This window comes from Daucus carota, chromosome 2 (genome assembly GCF_001625215.2).
Source record: "Daucus carota subsp. sativus chromosome 2, DH1 v3.0, whole genome shotgun sequence".
In the NCBI taxonomy this organism is placed as follows: domain Eukaryota; kingdom Viridiplantae; phylum Streptophyta; class Magnoliopsida; order Apiales; family Apiaceae; genus Daucus; species Daucus carota.
In genome coordinates this window covers 40,816,352-40,829,767 of record NC_030382.2, presented here as the reverse complement: position 1 = coordinate 40,829,767, position 13,416 = coordinate 40,816,352, and the positions used below count along the sequence as shown (strand labels likewise).

Genomic DNA, 13,416 nt, shown 5'->3' with positions numbered 1-13,416 from the left:
TTAATCTATAAATTTTAAATTTTTCTTAAAAAGGAATTAATTAGATATATAAATTACATGATTGCTAAGTACAACTAGTGTTACAGAAATCGTGATTCGGACCTAATCGGTTGAGCTATCGATTCAGGGATTAATCGGAAATCGGGAATTAATCGGAAGGATTAATAGGAGTGAAAATCGGATTTATTTTAATTTTTTTTAATATTTAGTTATCATTATATTAGCTATTTAGTAACTAATATGTTTATTATATTCATAAACTCTATAATTATTTATATTTAAAGTAATATAGAATTTTAATTTTAATAATTTATCTTATATATTTTGATTAAGAAATATATATAAGGATTAATCGGATTTCAAAAATCGAATCGGTGACCAATTTTGCAGGGGATTAATCGGTTAAATCGGGGATTTTTAGAAAAGTGAGTACAACAGGTTTTTAATTTGTGTAGAGAGATTACTATTATTTTTTTTCATTTCTTTTCTTTGTTTTCATATATTCAATTCTTTGTTATTTTTTACATTTCTTTTCTTTATATTCAACGGAGTGCAATCCTCCAAGTATTTAAAACCCGAAGGCTTTTCCATGCTATGATATAGCTCTTTTGTTTTTAGAAAAAACGTCCGCGATTTTAAGCTGCACCCGTCAAGACACTTTCGATTACACTAAGGTGCGAAAATATAAATACAAAAGATGCGAACATGTCGCCACATAAAAGTGTATATGCTAACTAGACTCGACTAGCAGATTCTTCAAATAAGAACAAGTCGCTCCTAGTTGCCGGCAGCTAAAGATATACTCAGAATATTTCTTTAGAAAATCCTTTGCATAGCGGATTTATCAATGTTACAAATTGACATCTAATGTTCTTTAAACCATATATAAATGGTGATCCCTCACACTGCATTTTAAGAGAATATACACATTCTAAAATTTATTTCAAGATGCCTGGTGAAGAAGGATTGATCACTAGTGTCAAAGAGGCAAAAAATCGAACCGAGAAGATCGACTGGCGAAGCGGATTTAATCCACAGACTGGGGTTTATAACCCTTTGTTTCGACTTCCTAAAGGTTATGAGATACCGACAAGTCATGTCACGGATACAGCAACATATGTGATGTCACATATTCCACAACTAGACTTGGCCGAGTCCCGGCTAGCACTCGTGGACTCGACCACAAAGCAGCAAGTGACTTATGGACAGCTCCGACGGTCCATCAAGTCACTTGCTACAGCACTCTTTACTGGACTTGGGATCCGTAAAGGGGATGTGGTTTTTCTTCTCTCTCCCAACTCGGTCTTGTATCCAACCATTTGTCTTGCGGTGCTTTCCATTGGCGCGATCTTAACAACTGCCAATCCAATCAACACAGCATCGGAGATTGGAAAGCAAGTACGCGACTCTGGCGCGAAAATTGGAATAGCTGCCCCGGAATGTATGGATAAGTTATCGCCATCAGGGATTCCTACATTGCTCACAACAAGGCCTGACAATGACACTACACTCTCCGTAGAGAAACTAATTGATGATTGTGAACCACTTGACTTGCCTAAAGTTCACATCACTCAGTCAGACACTGCAGCAATCTTATACTCTTCAGGAACCACTGGTGTAAGTAAAGGTGTGATTCTCACACACTCTAATCTCATATCAATAATGGCGATTCTCAGATGGTCCGTCGACGTTTCATCATCCCAAAATGATGTCTTCTTATGCTTCATCCCCATGTTTCACATCTATGGTCTGGTTTTCTTTGGTTTGGGCTTGTTCTGCTCCGGGATCACAAATATCTTGATGCATAAATTCGACTTCAAGGCAATGCTCGAGGCTATACAGACGTATAAAGTGAATAACTTACCTGCAGTTCCTCCAGTTATACTAGCACTTGTAAAGTATGGAAGCTGTGGATATGACTTGACATCGTTACGACGAGCAGGAACAGGTGCTGCGCCATTAAGCAAAGAGTTAGGGGCGGAATTCCGAATGAAGTTTCCATGGGTTGAGCTAAGGCAGGGGTATGGACTAACTGAGAGCTGTGGCGCAGCTACTTTCTTTCCTACAGACAAACTGGCGTTGGCTCATTCAGGTTCATCGGGAATGTTGCTTCCAGATTTTAGTGCTAAAGTCGTAGGCACAGAGAGTAGGATTTCATTGCCGCCCTATAAACAAGGGGAATTGTGGTTGAAAAGTAGAGCTGTGATGAAAGGGTACCTGGGAAATGAAGCAGCAACAAATGTCACAATTACTTCGGATGGGTGGCTTCAAACTGGAGACCTTTGTTACTTTGATGAAGATGGATGTCTATACATTGTAGATAGGTTGAAGGAGCTTATCAAGCACAATGGATATCAGGTATGGCAATAGTAAAACACGATTAAAGATGTAAATAAAAACAGTACTTTTTTTGTAAATTTTGTCTGTATAACCTGACAATTATTTGTTTAGCTATCAAAATTGTGCTGCAGAGAACAGGTGGTAAATGAAACTTAAACCAAATGATCATGAAACTTATGTTTTATACTGTAGGTAGCACCAGCGGAACTAGAAGCCATACTTCTAACTCATCCTCAGATCCTTGATTCGGCAGTTATCCCGTGAGTTAAATTCTCTCTTAAAGCTTTCCCTTTTTACATTTGAGGCTCACTTGATGATACCAAACATACCCAGTATATCACACTAAGAATTAGGATCTAAGAAGGTATAAGTGTACGTAATTCCTACTTGAAAAGAGATCATTTCCCTGAAAATTCAGGCCTTACAAATCTCATTTGATAAGATGAAATCAAATGTTTTGTTAATGTTTTACCTTAGTTGCACAGGAATGATAAAATTAATTTTTTGCAGAATCGAAGATGAAGAGACAGGAGAAATACCGATGGCATACGTGGTAAGGGCACCTGCTTCTGATCTCACTGAAGAACAAGTCATTCAATTTGTTGCCAACCAGGTTCCTCTTCAGTCCTTCCTTCTTTTCATCCTATAGCCATTACAACTGAAAGTCACAACACATCTGAAAAGCTAACAATACTTCAGGTAGCACCATATAAAAAAGTGAGACGAGTTGCATTCATCAGTGCCATACCAAGATCAACTGCCGGCAAAATCTTGAGGAAAGATTTAGTGTCTCAAAGTCAAAAAGTCATCTCCAAAATGTAGCAGCTTCATATATATATGAGTTTGTACTTCATATACAAAGAATGAAAGAACACTGCAAGTTACTCTCTAAGGTATTGGCATCAGAAGATACAGAAGCAGATACACAGAGTATGAAAATACTATCACACTATGTACGAGAGTAAATTTCCTAGTTTGATTCAAATAAATTTCAACTTGTACAATGATTTTCCATAATTTTGATAAGAGGTAAACTACTTGACTTATATGGCCTTTAAATTTGATAACTCATTCTCGTTTGACATTCAGCAATAATACTTTTCTACTTGCGCTACAATTATATATATTCAATTTATCACATACCATATGCATGATAAAAAAATAAAATTATGCTGTACCTGTCATTTTAACCTCATTCTCAGCAAAATTTGCATAATAACAGAATTGGGAAAAATGGCCTTGATCCACACTTCATCTTCTCAAGGATGTTATTATACGGAATGTGTACCTTTACACAAACTTTTTTCAGTTCTTACTTCCATAATCACATTCCTAAACAATCTGGATAAACCTTTACCACCAGACTATCCAATCATGCTCAGATACAAAAGAGTATAAACTACTACTACTTCAGAAAACCTTAGAAATAAACATTAAAAAAAAAAAAGAAAAAAAAAAACAAGCATGAAGGTATAATAATTATGCCACGACGACAATATACAAGTCTGTTCAGACCAATATTCAACGACTCAATGTTTAACATATAACAATTTAAACTATAGAAACTTAATTAATGTTGCAACAGACAAAAACTAATTTCTATGACAGTATGACATGGAAACTTCAGAACCTCTATGCAAAAGAATAAATGTCAATATAAATAAAAAGCCGGAAGTAAAAAGTGTAGCCCGCATCATATTTTAATTATCATAATTAAAGTAAAATTATAAGTGACTATCATTTCTTATATCTGCCTGACAAAAATTGCATTCCTTTTACTCGCAAAACAGCGGCATCAGCTGAAAGATTTTGTCTGCAGAGTGACCAGCTCAGTTTTTAGCGATAAATTTAACCAGCCACCCACCTCCAAACTCCACCTGAACTTTGTCTCTGATCAGCCGAAGCGACCTCTATATCACGATCAAACTCTGCTTTTTGTCTTCGGATCTCTTGAACCTCCTCCTCTATAGATTGCAATGACACAAGCATCTTCTGTAGCTCCGCGATTTGTGCCTAATACCCATTTAAGAAAAGATAAATTATGTGGCAGCAGAAATATATCTTCACAGAAGCACTCCCTCACTGAATTCTACTTAGCATAGAAAAACTTAATCCCAATTTCAGGCAATATAAAATTAGTAATCGATAAAACCAACAATCAACATAAGTAATTAAGATAAAAACAACACACTTAATAAGAACCAAACAGATAATGAAGGAACCTCGAGTTTAGCACATCTGGATCTCTCGGCTACCAGCTGACCTTGTACAGATTGAAGTTCCTGCAGGAAGTGCTAAAATTAGTATGACTAGATTTTTTTTTTTTTTAAATATGACAGTTTCATATTAATTAACTAGATATAAACTTTGTCATGACTATAGTAGGAATGTTTTGTGACGACCAGTAATTAGCTTAACTTTTCAAACAATTTCGCTGACAACAGCTTACACTAATAAGCTTTTTATTAAATATATAATATAATACCTTGGACAACTCGACATGAGTACTATTTGTATCATCAAGCTTAGCTTGGAGTGCAGAATTCTCTGCCTGTATATCCGAAAGAGAAGATTCCAACAGTTTCTTATTTTCTTTAACTGTACTGATTTCAACTGAAAGATCCACCTCAATATTTGGACCCCTTGTATCAGTAATAGCCACCTCAGATGTGGTTAGAGCATATGCAGCTGTAACCGAGGCTGCTGCAGCAGCAGCTGCTGGTGACTTAAATATCTTGGCATGGGCAGAGTCGTTTGGTTTGGGTCGCATGACATATACCTATAAGTCATGGCAAACATGCTCCATTAGACAATATATTCCAGTGCAAGAAAAGATCAACAGTGAGAAGAAAGAACTCAAATTTATGATCGTGCTCCATGAGATGATTTATTCCGGTGCAAGAAAGATCGCGGGGAGAAGAAAGAACTCAAAATTATAATTAATTGCGAGAAGACAATATATTTAGAAAGGTTTTCTGTTTACATTTGTCAGTACAAGATTTAGGACAAATACGACAGAAATGATCACTCATTTTAACAATGTAAGAGACTATTTAGACTCCGCGGTCCATCAATAATATAGGAAGGGATATCATTCTGATGAATAGTATATTATATCTAATGTTGAGGGTACATAGCTTATATTACAGATAGAAAATTATAGTTAAAATGTGCATATTGTTGAACTTGGTGTATCATGTTTAAAAAAGTATGAAATTATATATGTTCAATTTGCAATCTACTATATAAACACTAAGTATAAATTTGTTCACCAAAATCGCAAGACAAAACGTGTACCTCATTGTTATATTTTCCATTGTAGCCACCAAAAGCAACCAAAAACTTCTCGCCATGTATAATTGAAGACGATACGCTCAGTCCCTGTTTAAATTGAGATGGCATTATACACAGCTATGCAAGTACATATTTTTAATTCATATGCAGACTGATGGCAGAACCCTGATACTGTGAGGCATGAATAGAAAACCAAATAGTTCATAAACTGTGAAGCAAGATTTAGATTCTTATGCTACATCTTTACACCAAAATCAGTTCAGTGCTCAAATTAGAGGGGGGAAATACATAAAAAATTGCTCCCCATTTTTTGTGAACTTAATTTAATGTTAAAAACAAACATATGCATTTCGTCAATCATACAAGAAAAGACAAACAGTTCCTGCATGTCAGACGACATATGAAAATAGAACATCTTTGCATGCAGAAAGTTCACATATGGCTTAAGCTTTGTCATTTATTAATATTATCTTTGTTAATCGGCGGTTAAAGTGCATGTTCATCTCTGCATGCAGCTAGCAAAAACCTTTTAAAACTATTACCAACTAAAAGCAGCATGTCAATATAAACCAATTGCATGTAAGATGAAGCTGAGTGTACTGCACCCAATATTACATAGTTGAATGAATAGAACCTTTAAATTACACTTCTTGGCTGAAATAGAAAGGCTGAATAGGCAGTTAACGGCCAGTCTCTAGTCTATAACTGTTAGTATGTTAGCATGTGATTTCTTATAAGCTCTGGCCTATGGACCCTCCTCAGACCTAAAAGTGTTTATATATGTTTTAGGTAGAGCAAATTTCATGAAAAGAACAATTAGCGCAACAAAATATTAAAGAAAGCATGTATGCGAACCTCACTAGCCAGTGGATCTCTTCCTTTTACACTGGTTAAAATTGAAATAACAAGCTTCGACATATTGAGTGCAAGCGTCTCTTGAGCACCTGCAACATAATATTATAATAACTGATTAATAGATTCTAGTAAAACAAGATAAAATTGAATACATCACATGCAAATATTTGATCTAAGTGATCACAAGTAGTTCATACCAGATCTGTTATCACCACCGCCAACTATATACCAGTTATCATCGACTGTTACACCAGCATGACCCGCTCTAGGAGCCACTATTTCACCCTGAACTTCTGGTTGGGACCATTCCATCTGCGATACATATGGAGTTTAGCATGCTAATGAGATTTCCGAAAATGTTTATTAAGAATTATTAGGTGATATGATAGTATTAACTTCAGTTTGCTAACCAACAACTAGTTCCAAGGGCCACGTTAGCAAAAAAATTTACTTCTGTGTATCTGAAAGGATATCTTGCGTTAGCAAAAAAATTTACTTCTGTGTATCTGAAAGGATATCTTGCACAATTTTTCTTAACAGCCTACTTAGATAGGTGCAATAGGAGCTTTGTGACTTTAACTCTAAAAGTGCCAAAACGGGGGACTAAAATCCTTACATTGTATTACGATAGTATTCTATGAATGTGGGAATTTAATTTTTTTGGGAATTGGAAAGCAACAAAGCATTGCATATGGCTGTCTAGGTAATACAGATGGATTAAAATTAGGCAATAACAAACACAGATCCATATGGCCTATAAGAAGTTAATGTATAAAATAGCATTCCATGCTGAATTTCTACAATAGCATGCCATGCTGAATTTCTAAAATAGCATGCCATGCTGAATTTCTAAAATAGCATTTAAAAAGATTAAACTTACAGTCTCCAAGTCTAATACATGCAGATCACCAAAAAAAACTGAATGAGAACAGCCCCCGAAAATTAAAAGGTAACGTCCTGCATGTACTGCAGCTGTGTGATCAAATCTGGGAGCTGGAGTTGTCTGCCTGTAAAGGTACAAACATAAACACACGGATTTCAAATGCATGAAACTGGATGGCAATTATTGTATAAGAGATACTTGCGTTGTTTCTAAGTCACTCCAAGACATTGTTTCCAGATCAAGAACATGTACGTCATTCAGCAGCCTTCTGCTCTTGTCCTCTCCCCCAAACATTATCAATTTGGAGCCAAACAATGACACAGATTGTCCACTGCGAGCTATCTGAAATTTTCAGATCATATGTAGACAGTTTATTTTAGGAAGAACTGCCTATCACCAACAGTAACAAAAAAACTACAACCACTCTCGAAATAGATTATAAATAAGAATATTCAGAATGGGAAGTTGGTTAGATACCGGAATGTTTCCTGTCGTCTCTACCACACCGCACAGATGTGACTCAAGGTTGATAAATCTCACTACAGAAAAATATATTTAAACAGCATTAGATTCAATAATCAAAGAGTATGTGTAACACTCCAAGGAAACAAACCTGTTACTCTATCAGATATGTTCTTTGTTTGACCACCCACAATAATCAGTTGGTTTTCCCACTTAATCTGCAAACAAATTTGTACAGAATGCATCAACCTTACAAAATTAAGATCCTCTAATTAGGTATCAAGATAGAAATTGTTTTAACCACCTTACCATGTTGTGACTGGAAATGGCTGGAAATGCTATTTCTGGAGTACTGTTCTCAACAGTTTTAGAATTTGGATCCACGTTCAATTTTATTGAAGACCAGGTCAAGTTATTGAGATCAAAGACCTGGAAAATAAAACCAATCAGAAGTCACATCAATTGAAGGGAAGAAAGACTAAAATAGGGTTATAGGAACGAGGAGATGGGTAAATTATCACCTGAAAATCAGATAAATACCGACCATTGCGACTTCCACCAACTATGTACAACTTTTCACCAACCACAGCTGCAGCATGCTATTGAAAGAAACAGGTGCCAAGATTAGACCGATTTAAAATATCAGGTGGTATGAAAGCGAGAAACAGGTAATGCAAACCAAATCTGGAAACTGTGAAAAGCACATTCAGGTCAATGTGTTTCCACTCAGATATATGAGCGAAGGCATTACAAACAAATTTAATGATCAAGAAGCTACTTCATATTTTAGAAAGGAAGAGATAATCTTATTGCATGTAAAACCTTGTATCGAGCTGATGGCCTTGGACCAGACACGGGGAGTGCTATCCACTGGTCATAATCCAATTCCAAACGCCAGTTTTGAATCTCCGTACCCATTCCTAAATCAGAGGTAATAGACTTTATTCAATAGCAATTACCTACAACAATCACAGTAAAATACAAAATATTTATTAGAAGCTCAAGAGATAAAAAATATTGCAATTATAAAGACAGGTTATACTATGTTAAGCAAAAGCTTTTTTAACCAACCAAGAACTATTATTTCTATATAATTTACAACCGCGTGTGTAAGTATGCTTGTTGAAGGAGATAGAGAAAGAGTATTTTATTAAGAGTGGGACAAGTAAAACAGATCAGCATATCCTTACGAGGAATAATCGAAAGAAAGCTTTGTCAAATTCCATCATGGGTTGTTTTCTTGTTGATAACAACCATTACAAAGTGATCTACTATCTGGGGAGTGACCCAACAAATCCCCGAATAACGACACACCCCTGTATCGCAAACTAGGATTTTTCGAGAATATGGATAATCATAAAATCAAAAATATAATTTCTCTCACACAATTGTGCAACAAAAATAAATGATTTAACATGAAGTCTTCTGTTTTAGATGCCTGTGTCATGTATTCGATCCAATTCGTACATACTAATAGTTTTGTTACTGGATTTTAACATTGATACATGATACATCAATAAGCCATATCCCCGGCACCTGAATACTCATATTTTTTAATTTACTGAATTCCCATCCCTTATTGCACACCCCCTCACCCACAGTCATGCTTCTTGGCCTAATATAGATTATACTGATGACAGACTGTACCAACTGAGGTCAAAGATACATGGACTTGGTCCTTAAAAGGATGTGCAACTCATTTAGAATACTCTGAAATGGGATTTGGTGTTGTAATCAGTTGCTACTTCATTTTTTCTGGAGCTATTAAGCCCACATTACACCTATATTACCCGGACTCTTCATTTTGTCTCATGTACCCGTGTTGGACACTCAGCACTCGGACATGGGTATGGATACTCCGACACTTATTTTTAAGCCAAAAACATGTAAATTTTTAAATTATTGCCGAGTCCGACACTCCGACACGTTAGCATGTTGGACACTTTTAGCCGAGTTTGGGTAACATAGCATTACACCGTATCAACAGATCCATTAGATGTAAAAGTTGAATTTAGTATGTTGATGATTGTATTAGTAGTATGTATTATTAATTTGTGTGCAGAACGGGTATTTGATACAGTGCCTGCTTTTTAAGGCTTATTACATCTTTGTAATCTTAGTTCAAGCATGCATGGTGTATGGTAAATAATAGACATGAATGGGCAACATATGTCTAGTGGAATTTTTGCACGAGCTTGTGCTTGCTTTCATTTGTAAGGGGATAAAAGTTCCACATTGACTAAGCCTTACCCTTATGAGTCCCTTTTGCAGCATGTATGTTGGGTAGGAATGAATAGAAGGATAGTGATGAAATTCTATTGGAATTCACGAGCTAAGCTTGTCCTTCGTCTCCATTTTTTGGTGGGATAAAATTACAAAAGGAACAACAAACAAGGTATAAGTCTAATATGTATAGGATCTATGCCAATAAGAAGATCATAAACTGAAAAAGATCTTCATGTGGTTAAAGAAAAATAAAATGTTTCATAGCAATCTTTTTTTATGATAGACTTATCAAAAATATTACCAAGGCATGAGGCAAGTTTCTCATATCTGCTTTGTTATTTACATGTCCGTTTAAATATGTACTTGTCTCCAGAGAAAACCTTTGTACTTGAGCTTAAGCTTGAACGATAACAGCAGAACTATGTTTTTTCTAAAATTTTGCTGTACACAAGGTCAATCTTTGTCATACCTAATTTGTATTGGCACTGTATTATGCTTATACAACTCCTAAACTCTTGTACCATATTTTGTCATCTCTCGTATTAACTGTTAATTATTTTACATTATCATTGACCCATATCCTATTACTATGATTGCTCTTTTAATTAGATGGCTGATTGAAAAGTTAATTCTGTTTTAATATGATTGATTACTAGATAGAGTATGTACTATTTATATCACGTGGGATCAGTGTTGTGAAAAGCGCGCCTAGGCGCAAAGCGAAGCAAAGCGCACCCTTAGCGCCTCATATATGTCGAGGCGAAGCAACTTCAATGAAGTGCGCCCTTTTAGCCTTGAAGCACAAAGCGCGCTTAAGCACGAAGCGGTAGAAAAGCGCGCTTTAGCGAAGCTAAGTGCATAATAAGATATTTAATGTCATTGGGCCACTTTTAAGGCCCAAAAGTACTAACCCATAACAAAAAAAAGAATTTTGGGTCACTTTTAAGGCCCAAAAGTACTAACCCGTAACAAAAAAAAGAATTTTAGGCCCAAATAAAAAGTACTAGCCTGGAATTCTGCCTACGAAACATAAATTTTGAATTTTAATATTTAATTTTAGGATTGTTTTTCCCTCTAAAAGTATTATTTAATATATTATAAAGGATACATTAAGTTATTTTTGACTTTAAAGTGTAATTTAATATATTATGAAGTATAAATTATGTTATAAACCTATATACATATATCCTAAATAATAAATAAAAAAATTGTAAAACATGTGCCTAGCTTCAAAGAAGCGCGCGCCTTGCTTTTGCGCTTTGCGCCTAGGCTCCAAAGAGTTTTACGCCTCGATGCGCTTAATGCTTTCGATAACACTGCGTGGGATGAACTAACGATCTTGATTTACGGAGAATAGGTCAATTTTAAGTCAATTGAGCTGTATCATCTTTAGATTGTAACACCCCACATCAAGGGTTCAATGAATTTAGTTGGTGTGTTACATGGTCCAATGAGTATGCTCGCATTTTTATGTGATGTGTTGTTTCATATTATACCCTTTTGCGTAGTGTTATGCATATAATATGCACATGCTTCTGTTGTTGTCTTCATACATTGGTGTAGTTCTTTATTTTTCACCGTTTTTCTAACCTTCTTATAGCACGAGTAAGGTACGTGTACATCTTACCCTTCACATGTGTTACAATGCTTCGTAACTTGAAAGTCGACTTTTCACTGCTCGTGATAGATATACTAGTTGCTCAAGTGCGAGGAAACAGCTAATAGTCGCCCCTAAAACCTCAATGTGTTCGCACTTAACTTATCTTCCTTGCAAAATCTGTGTAGAGCTAAAAGCCTAAACCTATCCCGTCTCGTCTGCTATCTCACTTACAATCTAATCAACATCTCACAACAACTCCTGCGAAAGCGAAACGATATCTACAAATACGACATTTGTCCTACCAGAAATTCCACCAATACAATTCGACAACTTCGAAATTACACTACATCTCATTCTTCGAAACAATCGAAAAAAATCATCCACATATATAGACATTCATTCATGTATTAAGATGTATTGAGTTAACCAAATTAGAATTTAACAAAAAAAAGTTAAATACACAATTTAAATAAAAAACAAATTGAAATATAGGAGATTGATAGAGACAGAGACCTGAGTAGAGAGTAATGAAAATCCGGCGAGATCGGACGGTGGAGATGGTCCGATCTCGGGCAAATCTGGATGGAGTTGAGTTGGAGTTGTGTTGTGTACTTTGAGTTTTACTTGTACAGTTGTGTTGGAAGCTGGATCTGTATGTATTATATTGATCATGTGTTCACTGCTCGTTTTTTGACGGGTATTATGCGTTCATTGTTCAATACGTCGGATTAAATTACTTACACTGTTACATATCTGTTCAATTAGATTTTTAAAGAAAATTTTTCATTCATCAAGTAATATAAATTGGAATTGTTTTAAATTTATGAAAAATTTTAGATATTCGATTGAGATTTTAAGTCATGCTACAAAATTTGATAATATTCAATCAGAATTTTGAATTATGCTTGAAATTCTAATGATATTCAATTGGGATCGTTTAAAATTCATTAAAATCAGATGGTATTGAAATGCTTGTGGATTTTTTTGGATTTTATAAAACGATGAGTTTTGTAGGATTTGTCCGTGTAGTTTAATTTTTTTGAAACACGTTAAAATCTATGAGATTTTGAAGATTTTTCAAATTTATAAGATATCAATAATATTAATAATTAATAATATATTATAATAGGCGAATATATGGATAGTAATAGTGTTCCATATTAATTATAATAAGCAAAAAATAATATGTACTAGTAAAGTTTGGTCACATATTTCATTTCATTTCAAATTATCATTTTTCTATCTTTGAAAAAAATATAAGTAATTAGACAAAAAATAACATGTGTCCTTATAATTATAATATATTCAACTCTAAAACAAACATGAGTCCTGATATATCTGTCATCCTCATGTCACATGAGGATGACTGATAGATCAGGACGCAAATGGAAAGTGCATTCTCCAGGAATGCTGAAGATTAATGTAGATGGAAGTGTGAATATAAAGAATCCAGGATGTGGTTTAGGTATTGTGGTGCGTAATGATAAAAGAGATTGTCTCGAGGCAAGGTGTGTCTATTTGAATAACAGTAGTTCTCTTTTAGTCGTTGAATTGTTAGCTATTAAGGAGGGTTTGAAGACCGCCAGAGGTATGAGATATTCCAATTTTATTCTAGAATCAGATTGCGCTCAAGCTGTGGTTCTAATAGAAAATTTTGATCGAGGTTGCAGTAATTATGATAGTTATCTCTCAGATATCAAAATCTTGTGTGCTAATCTTAATGTTGGTAATCTATCTTTTACAGTTAGAGAATGTA

At 35.0% G+C, this 13,416-nt stretch overlaps 2 protein-coding genes across 4 annotated transcripts; one reads left to right on the top strand and one right to left on the bottom strand.

Moving 5' to 3' along the window:
• The first annotated feature begins 901 nt into the window (after positions 1 to 901).
• LOC108208836 (probable CoA ligase CCL5) lies at positions 902 to 3,411 on the top strand. The gene is made up of 4 exons (XM_017379405.2): positions 902 to 2,358; positions 2,533 to 2,600; positions 2,851 to 2,953; positions 3,040 to 3,411. Exons 1-4 carry the CDS (start codon positions 949 to 951, stop codon positions 3,160 to 3,162), a joined length of 1,704 nt encoding a protein of 567 aa, XP_017234894.1. The 5' UTR covers positions 902 to 948; the 3' UTR covers positions 3,163 to 3,411.
• A 390-nt stretch (positions 3,412 to 3,801) lies between these two features.
• Positions 3,802 to 12,331, bottom strand: LOC108208835 (acyl-CoA-binding domain-containing protein 4). 3 transcript variants are annotated; one of them, XM_064087541.1, is made up of 14 exons: positions 12,174 to 12,331; positions 8,657 to 8,793; positions 8,356 to 8,433; positions 8,144 to 8,263; positions 7,986 to 8,052; positions 7,850 to 7,911; positions 7,571 to 7,714; positions 7,370 to 7,492; positions 6,687 to 6,801; positions 6,490 to 6,578; positions 5,638 to 5,721; positions 4,826 to 5,119; positions 4,563 to 4,622; positions 3,802 to 4,353 (listed from the first exon to the last, which is right to left on the bottom strand). In XM_064087541.1, the coding sequence occupies exons 2-14, from the start codon at positions 8,750 to 8,752 to the stop codon at positions 4,189 to 4,191; spliced, it is 1,497 nt and encodes a 498-aa protein (XP_063943611.1). In that variant the 5' UTR covers positions 8,753 to 8,793; positions 12,174 to 12,331; the 3' UTR covers positions 3,802 to 4,188. The 3 variants fall into 3 exon arrangements, with proteins under 3 accessions (XP_063943611.1, XP_063943614.1, XP_063943612.1); XM_064087544.1 differs by having other exon boundaries at positions 8,657 to 8,754; positions 12,174 to 12,327; XM_064087542.1 differs by lacking the exon at positions 12,174 to 12,331 and adding an exon at positions 10,085 to 10,189.
• Between the last annotated feature and the right edge of the window lie 1,085 nt (positions 12,332 to 13,416).